This window comes from Mya arenaria, chromosome 13 (genome assembly GCF_026914265.1).
Source record: "Mya arenaria isolate MELC-2E11 chromosome 13, ASM2691426v1".
Taxonomy (NCBI): domain Eukaryota; kingdom Metazoa; phylum Mollusca; class Bivalvia; order Myida; family Myidae; genus Mya; species Mya arenaria.
Window position 1 is genome coordinate 7309758 of NC_069134.1, and position 17695 is coordinate 7327452.

The 17695-nt window shown below is 34.9% G+C and overlaps 1 protein-coding gene across 1 annotated transcript; it reads right to left on the reverse strand.

Moving 5' to 3' along the window:
- Window positions 1-8794: 8794 nt before the first annotated feature.
- LOC128213991 (transcriptional regulator Myc-A-like) lies at window positions 8795-12304 on the reverse strand. Its single transcript, XM_052920147.1, has 3 exons — window positions 12176-12304; window positions 11132-11728; window positions 8795-10931 (listed from the first exon to the last, which is right to left on the reverse strand). The coding sequence occupies exons 1-3, from the start codon at window positions 12210-12212 to the stop codon at window positions 10276-10278; spliced, it is 1290 nt and encodes a 429-aa protein (XP_052776107.1). The 5' UTR covers window positions 12213-12304; the 3' UTR covers window positions 8795-10275.
- Window positions 12305-17695: the final 5391 nt, after the last annotated feature.

Below are 17695 nucleotides of genomic sequence, written 5' to 3' on the forward strand. Positions count from 1 at the left end.
TGACTTTGACTTTTGGCCCGATGACCCCCCAAAACAATAGGGATCATCTACTGGTCAGGCCCAACTTCCATATCAAGTTTGATGACCATAGGACTAGGCATTGTTGAGTTATCACTCGGACAAGCTTTAAAATTATTTTATCATTAAAGGTCACTGTGACCTTGACCTTTGACCCGATGAGCCCTAAAACCAATTAGGTCATCTACTGGTCAGGCCCAACCTTCATGTCAAGTTTGATGACCATACCTCCAGAAATTGTTGAGTTATCACTCAGACAAGCTTTGGTCTACCAACGGACGGAAGGACTGATCGACCGACCGACTGACATGTGCAAAGCAATATACCCCTCTTCTTCGAGGGGGGCATAAAAATGAACACACTCCCAGATAAAAGGAACAAAGTAAGGCTGTTTTCCAAAAAGCCCAAAAAGATAAAAAAAATCCCAAAACATTTTGTCTTTCCCAATTGTGTGGCCGTAGGTGAGAAATAATCAATGATGGACATGAAATTTGTACTCTTGGACTGGAGATGAACCATCATGAGGGTCATATACTGGTCGTGACAACCCTGCATGCCAAGTGTGAAGTTCCTGGGTCCAAGTATAAAGTTCCTGGGACCAAACCTTCTTCAGTTATGAGCAAAAATGATGTGTGACGTACAGACTGGTGACCAACACATTGTTCCAGGGCCCAAGACAGTGTTCTTTTATAGTTATTGAGTGGAAACCCTTTTTTCACCTCAAGATCACTGTGAACTTGACTTTTGACCTACTGGCATCAAAATCAATAGGGGTCATCTTCTGCCATGACCAACTGGAATACCAAGTATGAAGCTCCCAGATAAACTGAGTGGAGTATGTTTATTCCTTAGGTCAACACAACCGTGACCTTTGACCTACTGATCCCAAAATCAATAGGATTGATCTACTTCATGACTAACTAGAATACCAAGTTCCTGGGTGCAAGGGTTCAGTTACTGTAGTTATTGATGGGCAACATTTTTCAGCTTACATCACCGCAAACATCAAGTTAATCAGCAGACTATAGATTGATTTCATATTCACTTCGTAGAAATGGTTGGAGGTATCATTCATCATAGCATGATCTTTGAATACTCCAAGTTGAACTGTAGTAAAATAGGACTAAATTATAGGTAATATGGTCATCATCTATGAGCTAGATGATATCTGCTAAAAGACTTACGGAACTATCAGAAGCTGGAGTGCCATACTTGTGCAACATATTCCAGTCATGTCTAACTACAGGGTATGTTCCAAATTTTAGCAAACTACAAACCTCTCCATAGTTTCAAAATAGGTGATCGATTTAAAGCAAGTAATTAAGCCCAAGTGTCCCTAACCAGTATTTGCTGTAAGAACACATAGTAGTCAGTAACAGAATTTAAACAGCATCTAGATAAACATAACATCCTAATTAGTATCCAACAGAATTGCACCTGTGAAATTCAACTAATAACTATGGTTGATAAACTAGCTAAATCCATGGACCACAGGATGCAGCATGACATGGCAATACTTGACATTTATAAGCAAGGTGTTTGACACTGCCCCTGAATCTGGACCACGATGGTATAAGAATTTTTGGAATCAATAAAAGCCTTTGTATCAGACAGAACTATAAAAGCATGTCATAGTGGAGGAAGCTGTACCCAACCCAGCACCTATTGGCAGCAGAGTTCCACAGGGAAGTGTTCTCGAACCAACATTGTTTCTGATTTTAATAAACAACTACCCTGTCCAAATTCACTAAAGAACTCTTTTTGCTGATGATTGCATTATGTATTGTGAGATAAACTCTGAAAAAGAATGCCAGAAACTATGGGAAGATCTAGGGGCATAAAAGAGAAAAGAAGTTAAGTATATGTTTCCGCCCAGAAAAGTGCATCATCGTCTAGAGCATCATCAGTATCGAACAAACTCCAAGCAACAGTAGCCAAAGCCCTTGAATTAGAATTCTTTAAGCTGGAGGTCTCAACCTTGTATTTTTAAGACCTGAATCAGCTGCAAGTAATCACTAAGGCCAGTTTACAGTCATTTCATACCCTCATGTTTTATGGACAGCGTGTACCTTTCAGAATTCATTCATAACCAATATTTAAAAAAAAAAAAAACAGGTACATGTAACACAGAAAAAAACATAAGAGTTGATGTCTTTTAGGGCAAAATATTGCAATATTTTGCCAACTCTTTCTTTTTTGTGGGTCGGGGTGGGGTGGTGTGTGTGGGGGGGGGGGGGTCAATATTTTATCAGCCCTGCTGACATTTATCATATAAATGATAAACACTCTTATTTGTGTGTAACAATTAGATGGTAAATTATTTTGTACACTGTTGCTGGTTCAATGTGGTACTAGAACTAGTATCATTTTTGTGAAAAAAAAAGGTTATAAAAAGTTATAATGACATAACATATCTTTATTAAGCAGTAAACGGCATATGCACATTTATAACAATATGGAACAGAGAACACAAATTATTTACAGAGAGGTCAAACATTTATTAAAATAGATGTCATGTGACAAAAAAGACATGGTAACAATTTACAAATTCCAATACATAAAGATTTACATTCAGAAAACTTATCAATTTATTAAGTGTTATGCTATTACGCGTTTGTTCTTAGGCAAAATGAGATAAATTTCGGTAAGTTGTTGATAAAGCGGACAGATTTTGAGGACATAAAGATTGTCAAGTATATTTAGATTCGGTCATTAGTTATCATAAGGTTTGAGATATTGCTGTCGTTGGTCTTTGTATTTAGGACATACGAGTAAGACGTGATATTCACTTTCTACGACATTCATGTTACTGTGTAAGCATTTATGTTCCGATCTTATTATGTTTATATACCTTCCAGTTTCAATGGCTAGGTCGTATAACGAAAGTCTAAATTTTGCTATAGGTATTCTACATTTATTTTCATTAACACAGTTAAGATATTTTTCAATATTATATTCTACTCTAGTTGTTAATGTTTGCATACCAAGTTTGCTTATATAATTGACGATGGTTGCTTACTTAATTCAAAGCTAATATCAGCTGTGTATTAATTTTGACAGATTTTTGACATTTCTATTCGATTTAATATTGTTTTTATTTAAGAAGCCCAATTTTTGCCTCCATAGGTGATATTGCTGTCAGCGTCAGTCTTGATAATACCAGAATGTTCTTAATAGAGCCAAACCATGTTAATTGTAGCAATTATTTATTCATTATTTAATTGAAAGAATTTCACAGGTCTTAAGTGATAGTTGTCAAGTCACAGTAGTAGTAGTATTTAATGGCAATTAAAGTGTTGCTAATAAGTACATTAACTATTTCAATAATGACAACCGTGAATTACAAAATGGCATTATGGTGCATTAATTATTTAATTGAAAAGATTTCACTCTTGAGTAATAGTTGTCAAACCACAGTAGTTATAGCAATCAATGAGCTACTTTGACTTAATAATTTAAGAATGTGTATCATATAGTTTAAGCGGCCTAAAAATATAAAAAAAAATATAAATATATAAAATATATAAAAATATTCAAGATAAACTTGTGAATTCTAAACTTACAAATGTTGTCACTAACGGGTTCGTTACTAAATGTAATAGATCCAGATGTTCACATTGTTGTTCTATTTTTGAAAATGACAAATTTTCAAGTACATATTTTTGCAAAGAATTTAAGATAAATCATGAATTGTCCTGTTCTTCTACAGGTGTTATATATGTTATCAATTGCAAAAAATGTAAAAAGCAATATGTTGGTCAGACACAACAAAAATGTAGTCAGAGAATGAACAGTCATAAGTTTGATATAAAGCATTTTCCAGATTCATATACAAATGTGTCTGAACATTTTAATGCTCCTGACCACAGTATCAATGATTTTTCTTTTATGCCAATTGATAAAATTGAGAACAATTGGAAACGATTATTAAAGGAGAGTAAATGGATGCACATTCTTGGCACAGTCATTCCTAATGGTATGAATTCAAAAATATTATTTTAATTCTTCTTGCAGAATTAAAAAAATCACAGAATTAATCTGGTTTATAACTGTTTTAACCTATTTAATGTTGCATAGTTTATACTGGTTTATTGATGTTTGTTTATGCATTTATATTGCATTTCACCAGTATAATTGTATCTCTTTAGATCCTATAAGACATTATTTTGCGCAAAAATGTATGCTATATTTTGACGTTATCAACGTTGACGTCATTTGATGTTGACGTCATTTCCTGTTCATTATATACATACAACCTGATGAAGGCCGAATGGCCGAAACGTTGTTTCATAAATAAATAATTTGTGTTGAAGTTGGACTTCTTTAATTATCACCATATCATATAGTAAGACATAAATGTGACTGATTTGCCTGATGATTTTAAACATTCTATATATGTTCATTGCTTGTTACATGATTTTGTATATTTTCTTAAACTAAATGAAATTGATAACTAAAAATAAAATAAATTCAAGTGTTTTGTTAAAACTATTACTTTTATATAAGTGGTCCCAACTGAACAAATACCACAATTTAACAGGAATGCTCAAAGAACTTAATTTTACAGGACTTGATTACTATGAATCTAACAGACCTATCAAATGAAAATGAAATGACCAGGGCCAGTATACATAATACAAAGTCATTTTCCCAAGTGAAGTATCTCACTGATCATATGATATAATAATTTACACAATGATAAATGATATAATACTTACACAACATTGAATGTATCGTAAATACATACTTTTATTTCAAAACACTTGGACTTTGAACAATTTAAGAAATTGTTTAGAAATTACTTAAAATGTTTTATGAATAATTGCAGAGAAGGCAATTTTAAACTCAGCTTCCCAATATCTTCTCTCAGATGCTTTCTTTCATTTATCAATTCCAAGCTGTTCTGTCTTTTACTATCATTTTTAGTTAATTCTTAGTCTCACTGATGAAACGTCGGGTTATAGCAAGATTGATAATACAGCTCACTACCACCAAGGACTTTATTAGCCACAATAAGGCGCATTAAGGGTATTTTTTTTTATCATTTAGACAAATCAAATCAAATTTTATTTTCATTTAATATGACATAACACAGAAAAAAAAGCTATGCATAGCTCTATTGACCGACTACATTATTCATGATATTGTAACAAGCATAATTTTTTTATATATAATATAGAAATGAGTATAACAGCATATGTAAACACATTTAAGTACTATTTTTACATGAATAAAATAATGATTCAGCATGAATAAGTTATGCATTATGTTCCCCGTACAGTCGCCAAAGACTCTGGAGCAGTTTATATGCCCTACTGGTTGACGGTACATTTCCGAACAGGGCACAAATCCCGAACACCAGCTAAAACACGCGTTTTTTTACCGTGATTGATTATTCCATCATCTAGATCAATACAAAGACTTGCCTTGGAAACACTTGCGAAGTTTCATCTTGTTTTGTGGAGTATTTTTCTAAAAAAATGCTATTCAATGTTTATACGCTTAAAGATCAAAATGTAGCACACTGGGGAATGACGTCAGAGGGCGCACACGCATCTCTAGGTTTTGCAGTTATGTTGACCTACATTCAAGATACTTATAAATAGAAATCACTCTTTACATTTGAATTGCATGTTTTGAAAAACATCGGAAACAATAAATAACTTTGCAGCTAAAAACAATAAATAACTTTGCAGCTAAGTGTTTATTTAATATAGCATACTTTTTAATTATATAATTGTATAACCATGCATTTGCACTTTTCAAGTGTTCGGTATTTGTGCCCTCCAAAGCATAAATTTAAGGGTGATTTACTATCTATAAAATGAAAGATTTTCGACATAAAATTGATGAGATCGTGAATCTGTACTTTGACAGATGCTGTCACATTAACCAAAGATGTTTCATACGCAATTTTAACTTACTACAACAAAAACTCTCCAAGATAATGGTGAAAAAACTCAAAAAGTGTTCGGATTTGTGACCTTAGCCAGTACTGTATCCGAAACCTGTAAAAATAAATAGTTGACGCGCTAAATTATGAATAATGGGAATTTACCTGCATAGCATCTGCACTGATAATTTCTCCATTGAAAAGTTTCCCTAGTTCCAACGAAAGTTTAGTCTTTCCTGTTCCAGTAGCGCCTAAAACCACGACGACGGGATTTCGGATGGAGGCTGCCATTTTAGAATATAGGTAAAATATTTTTACAGCGTTATCGTCAAAAAGAAATTCAGCGCGAAAATTCAAACATTACGCTGGCACAGCCGAAACACAGGCATCTGAATCATTGTTTGCCACTTAAATGTTGTTTAAAACCATTTTGGGTACATACAATGAGATAAACAACACATCTGAAGATATTTAGTGTCTTTGATATACAAAAAAGAAACTGAAGACTGATAACAGTTGTTTCTTAAACTGTCGTGTTAGTGATATTAAGGAATGAAATTAATTATTAAATATCTGTACACTGAAGCATAAAATAACTTCAATAGGTCTGTGATTAGTACTGTTTACAAGGGTAAAATTGAAGATATGAATTTGCTGTACTCTTTCCGACTAAAGAAAAACACGAGAATTGAACATTGAATTCTGCTTGTTTGTCTAAAGACAATATAGTTATACCAACATATCGCACACCATTTTAAAGGTAATTGACTCTTCTTTCCATGTCACTTATTTAAAAATGGATTGTTTATTTATATGTTGGTTGAGAAATTTGCATCCAACTGGACTCTACCGTGAAATCGGGTAAGTTTGAGTTACATACCGTGTTTCTTTTTGTATATCAAAGACACTAAATATCTTCAGATGTGTTGTTTATCTCATTGTATGTACCCAAAATGGTTTTTAAACAACACTTTCGTGACAAACAATGATTCAGATGCCTGTGAGCCGAAACAGGCAACACATTGCATTTAGGCATATCTTTCTCTAATCTTTTTACTTGGATCATTTCTGTCATCTCTGTATTTAAGTACAAGTTCTACCTCGTGCACTATATACTCTTTAAACACCTAAATGCCTGTTCATGAGTGTGGCACATTTTCGTTTACATAACATGACCTTCATCCGATGTTTCGGGATATAACACGTGTATCTACCGTTATGCACGAATAAATATGTTTAAACTACACCAAAAGGATATATACTCTATATACATACCCGCGAAGGCACTTCAGGTCCGTTTACTATTATGGCCAGTTTTAATCTTAGATATGCCTACACTACGAATATTAAAGAATAAGATTTTCCCAGGGAAGCATACTCAAGGCTCACCCACCCCCTATCAGGACGGGTCTGCGCATCTAATTCGGTCTATATACTTACTTGGTCATCCCTACACATTCTATCACGCAACTTAAACGCATTTAAACGTGGTGCGCCCCCATCACTTGGTGGGACAAAACATTCATGTTGAAGAACAAGCTAGGATCATTCATCGCCAGTTAGCTGGCGCAATATACAGTCTGGCGAGCATATTCTACGAATAATTGACCATCAACACGTAAGTCAAAGCTGATTCCACTTTGATTCGGCGATGTTTACGGACGATGCTTCAAGCATTATGAGACAAATAATTTTCATATGGGGAGTCATAGAGACCCGAACTCGTTCACCTCGTCACAATACCATGATGGATCAATTAACACAGTTTTGGTGGTCATGAAGTTAGATTTCCACCCTAGACGTGCATCATTTTATTTGTTTAACATTATTTTGAACAATTCTCATAAAGCATCATCAAGGCAATAATTAATCATGATAATCCCGATGAACAAATCAAGTCATATTCTTCCGATGTATGCCCACATGACATACATTTCAAGAGGGCAATTGGTTAAAATAAAGCTGTTTTGTCCATGTGTTTCTAAAAAAATTCTTTCTAACGGTGAATTATTGAATGTGACCCATATATCGAATTTGACTTTACTAGCATAGGCAGTTGATAACACGAACCACATGCAAATGGGTACAACAGGTCATTATAGCTACCGCACACTTTTTTATCACATTGTCATTGTTTCAAATACCTTAAGGGAGGCAACCGATACGGACCTATAATACTATTTACATGAGTTGAGCGTACTATTGCTGCATATTTGTGATGAGACGGTGATTCATTTACGTCTGAGGTATCACGCCAAACTAGACGATATATTAGCAACTAGACATGTTTTGACTCTTTGTCGCATAGAAATTTTCAAGAAATGCCGTGTTTTTTTCCTTCATTAGTCTATCAATGGGTAAGAATGAGTTATTTTGGGGGAAAGCAGTCAATTGCACCAATAAAACTCATTATAGTCATGCGAGACGACTCCAAATGCGTGGTTAAAAGTGCAATGCGACAATCGCATATCCCAGTCCGGATATCTGGATATCTCATGTCAGTGCTCTGCATACAGAGTCACGCAGCGATTGTTTCTCCAAAGCACACATAGTGCATGTACATATCTTCAACTGTTTGATATCCGTCATATATTGACACGCTAATTATCAACTCGTGTAGATACATAACATTAAATTCGGATTTATATGCAAGTAAGCCGTCAGTTCGGTATCGTAAATACGGGTATCGAACTAGGACCTTTTGAGACGCTCCCTTTGAATGAATGACATTCCTGTCGTTAATTGAAGAAAGACGATTGGCTCGTGAGTCATGACGGTAACCGCAGTTTCCCGCCAACTGTCAGGTCACAATCGGGTCGCTCTTTGTTGCGTTATTCAATGTATGACCCAGATCAAGTGCACAAGAATAACCAAACACATACATCGGAGTAATTGCTTTATTTTTTCTGTCTCATTTTATCGTGTTTTTATAGTAAATTACTTAAATTTCACATCGAAAATTTCTTAAAACAAACACATTAACAAAAATATATATCAACTTGAAAACCAATGCAAGTCATTTATAAAATTCATGGATGAGAAATATGATTTGCATATAAATAAATGAAGCAAAATAGAACATTCTTGGTTTTAAATGAACACAAAAAATGATAAATCACATCTAATTTTTCAATTAACAAATCTTGCACTGGCTTTGAAGTTTTAGCTTTTTAAAACGCTGCTCCTTGCAGGAAAATGTAAAACCATAAAAATTATCAGGAAAGCAAACTACTTGGTTAACTAACAGAACTTCAACCCAACCTTTATACACAGGATAATACAAGAAGCATCTCAAATCAATCAAGCAACACACATATGTAATAAATGCTTCTATTTGTTGCTGCAAAAATCAAAATGTCAGTCATTCAAATACACATTTGCTGGTTTAATCCATGGCCTCATTGTTCATCAGTTCACTCAAAGGAAACATGTATCAATATTTACAAACTATTTTACATGATCTTTTTCAAATGTTTCTGCTACTGTTACAGTCAGATGGAAGTTCAACCATGTAACTTAATATTTAAAGGAAAACGAGGACCTTAAATCAAATGATGCTCATGTGAAATGTATAAAAACCAGAACAGGCTTAAAATTGGATATGAAGCAAAAGTAAAGGTTCTTGAAAAAATGTCCTGCAGTTTCAAGAAAAAACTGCAAATCAACAAAATGTGATACACGACCAGTCAAATTTAACCAGGTAATGTCATTAATAATCCCATCAACATTCAAAATAAATGTAATGGATAATAAAAGTTGTGTGTATCAAGAGAGTCAAAAATATAAAACCCTTGTAGAAATAGAACTTAATAAAGTTAAACAATCAAACAGAACACAGTATACAAAAACAATTATGAACAATTATCACTCTTAACCCTGAACACAGTCGAACATTAACAACATAACACTTACTCTTATACTGCAGTTGTAAAGATTGTGATAGCACTCTGCTCTATGTACAAGGACTATTTTAACATTTGAACACTTATGTTACCATTCAATGCCATTCTATAAAATTTACATTAAAAGTTCATACAAAAAAAGATGACATTACATCATAATGATGGGAAGATTTATAAAAACGCATAATTATACATGATGAACACAATAACTGAACACAGCTTTTAGTAGTATCATAATAGCCCTATACCAAATAATATTATCATTTATAGATCTTTAAACTCAAATGGTGTTTCAGTTGTCATTTTCTTGAAGGTACTTGAATTGACATAGAAAAGGTGCATGATGTTACATCATTTAATGCAAGGGAATTAATCCACTATCAGCAGTCACACCTCGCACAAGAAAGTGGTAGTCAATTGTGTCAAGCTAATATTTGCACATGAAAAGTTATAAACAGCAAGTTAATAATCCCTCAATCTGGATAGATGCCTTTTTAACTTTTCTTTTCTCAACTTGAGCTGCTCAATTTCTCTGTCTTTTTGCCTCTGCTCTTCAATGAGTCTATTGATATACTGAGAAGCTTTCCTGAGAATCACGACTTTAGGAGCTCTTTCCTGGCCCTCAAGGTCGGGCACAGAGTCTCTGAGGTGAAAGAAACTGTTTTTCAAGTCTGTTCTCCTTTTTCTTTCTAGCACATTATGCTGAGTCCGTTTCCCAACATCACATAAATCCTCTGAATCACTTGAGCTTCTACTACTGCACGATTTTAATTTCTGAGCAACTTTCCTCAATTCTGAAGGTATACTTATGTCTCTTCTCAACTTCTTGCTCTTGTGAGTCACTGGTGAACTAGGGTAAGAATGCACACGTTTTAAAGAACTGAGTGGTAAACTGTAGTTGTGAACGTCTGTTGGACAGTCTACTTTCTGTCTCACTGCAGCACATTTAGAAATGTTGTGTGAGCTTGAAGCTTTATGCTCGATGGTCAATGTGACAGTTCTTGGTTTGCGATTTTCTGCACCACTACTGCTGTACTCATCATCGGATCTGTATTTTCTCTTGGTAGTGGGGACGGATACAAATTTCTCTGCTACTGTCACCACATCAATTTCCTCCTCTGAAATCATAAAAGATGACATTCTTACATATGTAATTGATAATAGTGTCATATAGATACAAATTACATCATTCCATTGAAAAATTGCTGTAGGAATAGATTATAAAATCTATTTCAGTTAAATTGAGAATTTTGCTACACACACTTTTATATTGTGAATGGACCCTATTTTAGGTTAAGAAAAAGCACTGTTAACTTACCGGAATCTGAAGGTGTCTCAATGCCAAGGCTGTGCACTTTAGTCTGTGACAATGTGCCACCAAGGTTTGTTTCCATCAGGATCTCATCAGGAGCCACACAGGCCGTACTCATAGGGTTCGAGCATGAATCGCAACGACTGCGCTGGTTCTCTGAACATGGCACCTTTGCACTTGTGCTGTCATCTGCCTTGGCTGGAGCAGACCACATTATATCCTGAATCAAGTTAGACTGCAAAAAAGTCTCTATGTCAGGCGCAACACCTGGAGGCGATTCAGGAAACACACTTGCCACATCCTTCAGAAGTTCATTTGTTTTTTCATCATCAAACAAAAGAAGATCTTCAGTGTCTATGTCAAATGGCATCGTGATGTTTTCAAGATCCCAATCATCCTCACCCTCATGCTGAGGCGATAGAGGTGGTGTTGGCAAGTCAAACTTCTTCCAGATATCCTCACTTGTCATTGACGTGGGGGAGTTATGGAGTTCAACATCATCGAAGATTGATGGTACAATATCACTAATACCAACACTTGCAGCATGTACAACGTTATCCATTTTGGCAACTCTAAACCGCTTCGTTGGCTGCATGTGCATGTCTGGAAATATAAAATACAATCTTAGCCTAATAAAATCATTTATATCAAAACAAGCGCTCGTTAAACAGAATATTCGAACCGTATGTCAAATTGGCTGACTGCCATAATTGTACATTTTGTATGCGGCCTAAATAAGACACGTGACTTCAGCATGTGTGGAATGACAGCTCAGTATAACTGCGCAAAAAGCAGAAAACGAAGTGAACTTCATTAAACAAAGTATGTAGTAACATAAAATACATTCTGATACATCTTATAGTCCAACTGTCAATTAGAATGAAACCGTACTTTAGCTTTCATATGTTAAAATATCTCGCCGGCATTCTTGACAACACCCACATCGTGGCAAATTGTCAAAATTTCGCAACAGTTATATTCAACTTGCAAAAGAAGAAAATTAATATAATATTTGCAGTGACATCGTTTCAAAACCAAAATCAAACAAACCTGTATTGAAATTAGTCGTTATCCTTCTTATTCCCATTTAACATTCACTGCATTTAGGCTCGATATTGACAAGTTGGCAACTCGAGCCGAAGTGTACAGACATCGCTATGTACATGGTTATTGAATAAATTAATAGAGTATTCTTCCGCGCCGACTTTCCCCACAGAGAGAACGGACTTTCGATAATTTTTATGGTCAAATTAATATCATTATAATCAAAAAACATATCCAATCAGTGATTTAAATAATAAAACGCTTAAATTGAAAATGTATCTATTTTCATCAATAACCAAGCATATAGAACTTCTTTTCGGTGCATGTATGTGGGGCTGTGATGAGGTTTGGCGGGAAAAACGTTGTGGGCGGAGTCAATATTTGCATATTCAATACACAAATCGAACCACATACTACAAGCGAGCAATAATGTATTTCGGTCGAAGAGTTAACTCAAAAATACTTTTATTCGCTCTAGTCCTTATCATTATTCAGAAATGTTCTGTATTGTTTTTTTTATTCAATTTTAATTATATAAGAAAAACATCGAGTGCACAAAGTTAACTTTTAGTTCCAAGTTCATCAGGTGCACTTACATGGCTGTTATCAGGTTCTTCTATTCGTTTAACACTTTTTCAACTAAATGGTTTCATTGGTCAATTTGAAGTATACAAGCGAGTCGATCTAATTTTGTATTCTATCCACAACCCAGTAGAGCCTGTTCATAAATGTTATTATACACACTGTACGATTAACTTATTACATGACTTAGATCTACTTATACTCTCTTAAATGTGTTGGGGTGGGGTGGGGGTCCTGGAAACTGTACACAATTGTTTTTCAACATTTCCATATAATATAAATGGAGAAATGATGTATATAAACATATAATATAATATAGGTGGGGACGTTTTGCCGCTTGTTTGGGGACATTTTGACGCTAGCTGGGGACGTTTCAAATGACCTTGAATGCCCCCAGGGACGTTTTGTCCTGCAATCTTCAGATTAACCGTAAACGAATGGCATAGCGAGTAAAAGATCTTGCTGCGAATTAAGGAGTTTTCTTTTAATTCTAATCTTAACCAGTGCATAAACGTATTGCAATTTAAAATAAGTAATTGGGTTAGCCTATTACATGTATACATACTATTTCAAAAACATTTATAAAGAAAACCACGAAAATTGAAAAGAAACTTTTAGCTAATTGACGTCATTCTTGATTTATCTTCCTAGCACTGTCAGTTCTCACTTTTTTGTGAAACGGGCTCAAATATCAGAAACAGTGATACTGTAACGGTCCGCTGTATGCGGCGGATGTGCGTTCATGTGCGTTGACAGGACCCACCCTATGCCCCCCCCCCCAAAAAAAAAAAATAGTATTTTTTTTTTAAAAATTCAAGACAAAAAAAGATTGGAACATGATCATTTATCATAAAAACATTATTATTAACCAAAAAACTCCACTAATTTTTTCCCCCAATATTTACTTTTATTATAGTAAAGGTTGACATGTCAAGGCTCTCAAACTAGCAGTGGTGTTTTTGTCAAGCATGCACTTAACTAATTTTTTTACCAATTTTCTCCATTTGAGAGGACGTAACTTAGGGGCGTAAATTTATTTGGTTTATAATGTTGGCAGGAGGGTTGTGGGTAACCCACGCCATTTATTTCTACAATTTCTAGCCCAAAATGGTGCATTTGGGCGAAATTCATTACCTTTTTCTCCTATATTGACAAATAAAGTAATTAAGCTTGAACAATGTGGTGGGGACACCGCTAGCTAGTGATATTAATTAAACTTTGTCAGATCATACATGGATTACAAAAATCTGTGCAGACAAAAAAATGGCTTGTCTCAAGATGCCATGAAATACAAGTTTGTACAGTTCTCATCGAGCCCCTACGAGATCCGCGAGTACCGACTACTCATTCATTTTGTACCCGGATCAAGGGTAACACATGTATGTTTCTGCTGAAGGTGTAACCAGCTTCCCTCCTCGCGTACCGAATACTCGTTCATTTTCTACTCGAGTCCTGCATAACAAATAATGTGAAATGATTTAATAAAAGAAACCGCGTACTGGTCAGCATCTTGAGCCACGTACCAGCAAGGAAAAGTAAAAAATATTTCTGTGCTATTAAAAAAAGCCTTATCCTGCCAATGACGTTCTTCTCACTACTCGGCGAGTTCTTAAAGATATAAATTAAAATTCTTATATTCATCTTTACAAGTATATCTAGACCCTCGCAGAACCTCACTGCAATTTGAGTGTCAACATAGATGCTGTTTACTCATTACGTCACTGACATGTGTGTATTACCCACTGAGAATAAACATAAAAACAGGTGATATACATGTAAATGTGCTTTTGTCATTGCACGGGAAACTCGACCAAGATTTTGTTACAAATGGTTTGAAAACGTACGTATGTGTTTAGTCATATGTGCATTATATACATGTATTGTATACATAATATCTGGCGTAAATCATGCTGAACACGAGCAAACTGTGTCTATTATCATTTTATAGTAGTTAATGAAAACTTATTTATCATGTTTATGACTTATTTATGAACATTTGAAAAGTGCTAATATATATGCAGAAATGGAGTTTGTTTTTGCATCTGTATTTTTGTGTACATGTATGTCTGTCGGTCTCATACCTTTTAAGTACTATATACGGGATATGATATAATTACATGTACACAAACTCAAGTCGCCAAACATTTGTTTAAGTTAACAATTTACATAAATTATCCTGTTAAAATAACGTTTTAATTTGAATTATTTCAGTGGCCCATTCAAGATTTCTTGACAGTTTTAGGGTCACCCTGACAGCAAGTATTTCCAAAGAAACTCAAGGGTATCATTATCTTTTGTAAACATATTTCCCCATCTCCGATCCAGGGATATTTTATTTGCTACTTTCCTGACAAATGTCATTGGCATAGCTATAGTTATGATAATTAATTTTGATTCATTTAATCACTTTGCAAATCAACTATTCTTCCATGATTTTATGAGAGTCTTTCTAGTTTATGGAAAGCTAAATGTTGAGGTTCTTGGCAGTTGTCCCTGTGTGCAACAGTTTGGACAATGTTCATGCCTTTGAATACGACTCCTCATTGTGTGGAATTCATATTAATGTGAAGGGGCAGGACACAGTATTTCATTATTTTGAATTTTAATTAGGTACACTTCTTGTTTCGGGTGGTATAAAGCCTGCTGTACAGATTCCCATGTCAGTTTGGCTATTTCAAGTTTTCTGACCAAAGACACATTGTTTTCAGATGGGTCATGACTTGAAAAGGTTTCCATTTATTCACATCCTACCATGATTTATATGATATTGAAGCCATACAAAACCTTTTCTAAAACATTGCCTGACCTGGTATAACAAATTCAGGTGTGTAGTAAGGGCCAATATGGGATTACACAGATCGGTGAAGGACAGCATATTAACCCCTTCACCCTCTACCCCCTTCGGTTTTTATTTCAAATTCGGGGTTTTTGGAATGAAAAAAAACTTTGACCTTTCCAAATTTCATTGTGCAACTGCATATTTGCGTACAATCAGCTACGAGCCTGGAATTCTAGTTTCTGGATGCACAATATGGACATGTAAACACATATAAGGGTGTAAGTAACATCTCTCCCCCTTCAGTACCAAATAGTCCTCTGTTTTCTTCTTGAATCCTTTGTAACAAAATAAATAGTATTGAATAATTTGGTGAGTCTGCATCCCAAATGATGATATATTTAAGTTTCTGCTCACTGCTTGCCACCCTCTCCAGTCCCTAATACTCCATAAAAAAATCAACTGAAAACTGTGTGTATTAAGTAGTACTTACTAAATAAGATTACTGTGAAGATTTTTTCCCACTGAAATCTTAAAGGGAGTTTCCCCTTTGCCCTGCCCCTCGAGATGGCCAGAAAAAGATTGATGGGATTTTGTGTCAAAATACAAGGGATGTATTGTCAAGAAGTGCAAAGATCATAGAAAACCACCCCACGAACAAATTTGCTAGCAGGGGTGCCTGAAAATGGATGGGTCATTTCAATGGTTAGGTAGGCCTTCATTCCTTCGACAGGCTGTTAGAAATACTATCTCCCTGAGTCCCATAGGGTTGGAACATTTAAAGAATGCATTTTTCCTGTTGACTAAATTTTTAATGTTTTCTAAATGGAGACAGAAACCAAATCAGATGTCAGTCAATTTACAGCACTGCAAAAGGGGGAATACATATTTCATTTTTCTATTCTATGGTTTGCACAATAGCAGTTTTGGAAGAGTTTTATTGCCCTGTAATATTTCTTTGTATTTTTTACAAAATGAAATTACTTGTTTGAACATGAGTTTATTTGTTCTGAGCATGAAATATCATTTCCATATTGCGTTGCTGTGCACAAAATAACATGTTTGCTGTCAAACATGAGAAATTAATTATTCATTGCACTGATAATAGAAAATAGCTCTAATGCTATGCAACTTTTTCAATGAGCTATATAGCTCAATTGTTATCAAACATCAATGGGGCATTTTTTTGTTGTCATAAAGAGAAATGACAGTTACGTTCATGAGCAGTTACAAGAATTTAGTTTATTTTGTATACTATAGAGATCTGAAATACATTCCAATGAGTAAAAATTATTATTGATATTCATAATTATTGTATTCAAAGACATTAGTTTATACTAATTTCATTAAGCTTGATTGTGGCGAAATCTGACAGCTTATAGAATCACGCTCGAGTCTGTTTCCTGGACAGAAACCAGTACTGGTGTCCATTTTGAGAGACTATGGGAAGGTACCCTTGGTGGGGATTGAAACCACAACCTCTTGGGTGGGAGGTGGACAACTGTACCACTTGGCTTCACACACCCTTAGTAGGGAGACATTCATTTGAACATCAGTCAGTGGCATACACTGTATTCTATGTAATGCCAAGTAACTTTGTTTTATTTTGTTCGAAATTAAATTAGGCTAATGGTGAGAATAAGTATGATTTATTTCATTATGGTGTATGTCTTGATCTTTCAGAATTTATAATTGAAATGTTCAATGAGTGAACAGAAACCATCCATTCTTTAAAGACCTTAACCAAATCCATTATAACCATGATGTGCAAAATTTGAATTGCAAAGAAATCGGTAAACATTGATCATTAAACGCCACTGCGTTCCATCTACTTGTTCCGTTTACAAAAAACTGGACACGGATTACAATGCCAGCTCACAAAAAGGTGTCATAGGAGCAATCAAGTGTAAGGTTACTTGCCGTTAAATAAGACCACCTGACGAAAGGAATGGTCGACTCACAAAAGACGACCAAGACTCTTTAAGTGGGAGAGGTAATGAGTGTCTTTCTTCAACAATGGTGACGGTTTTTAATCTGGTGAAATTCTTTCTGTTCCTTGAACTGGATTTTTGACATGTTTTCAGATTCCACAATAGTATGGCAGACAGTGTCATTGGCAATGTCTCCATGTTTAAGTTTGCATCTAACCAAAGTTAAATGTGCCGAGA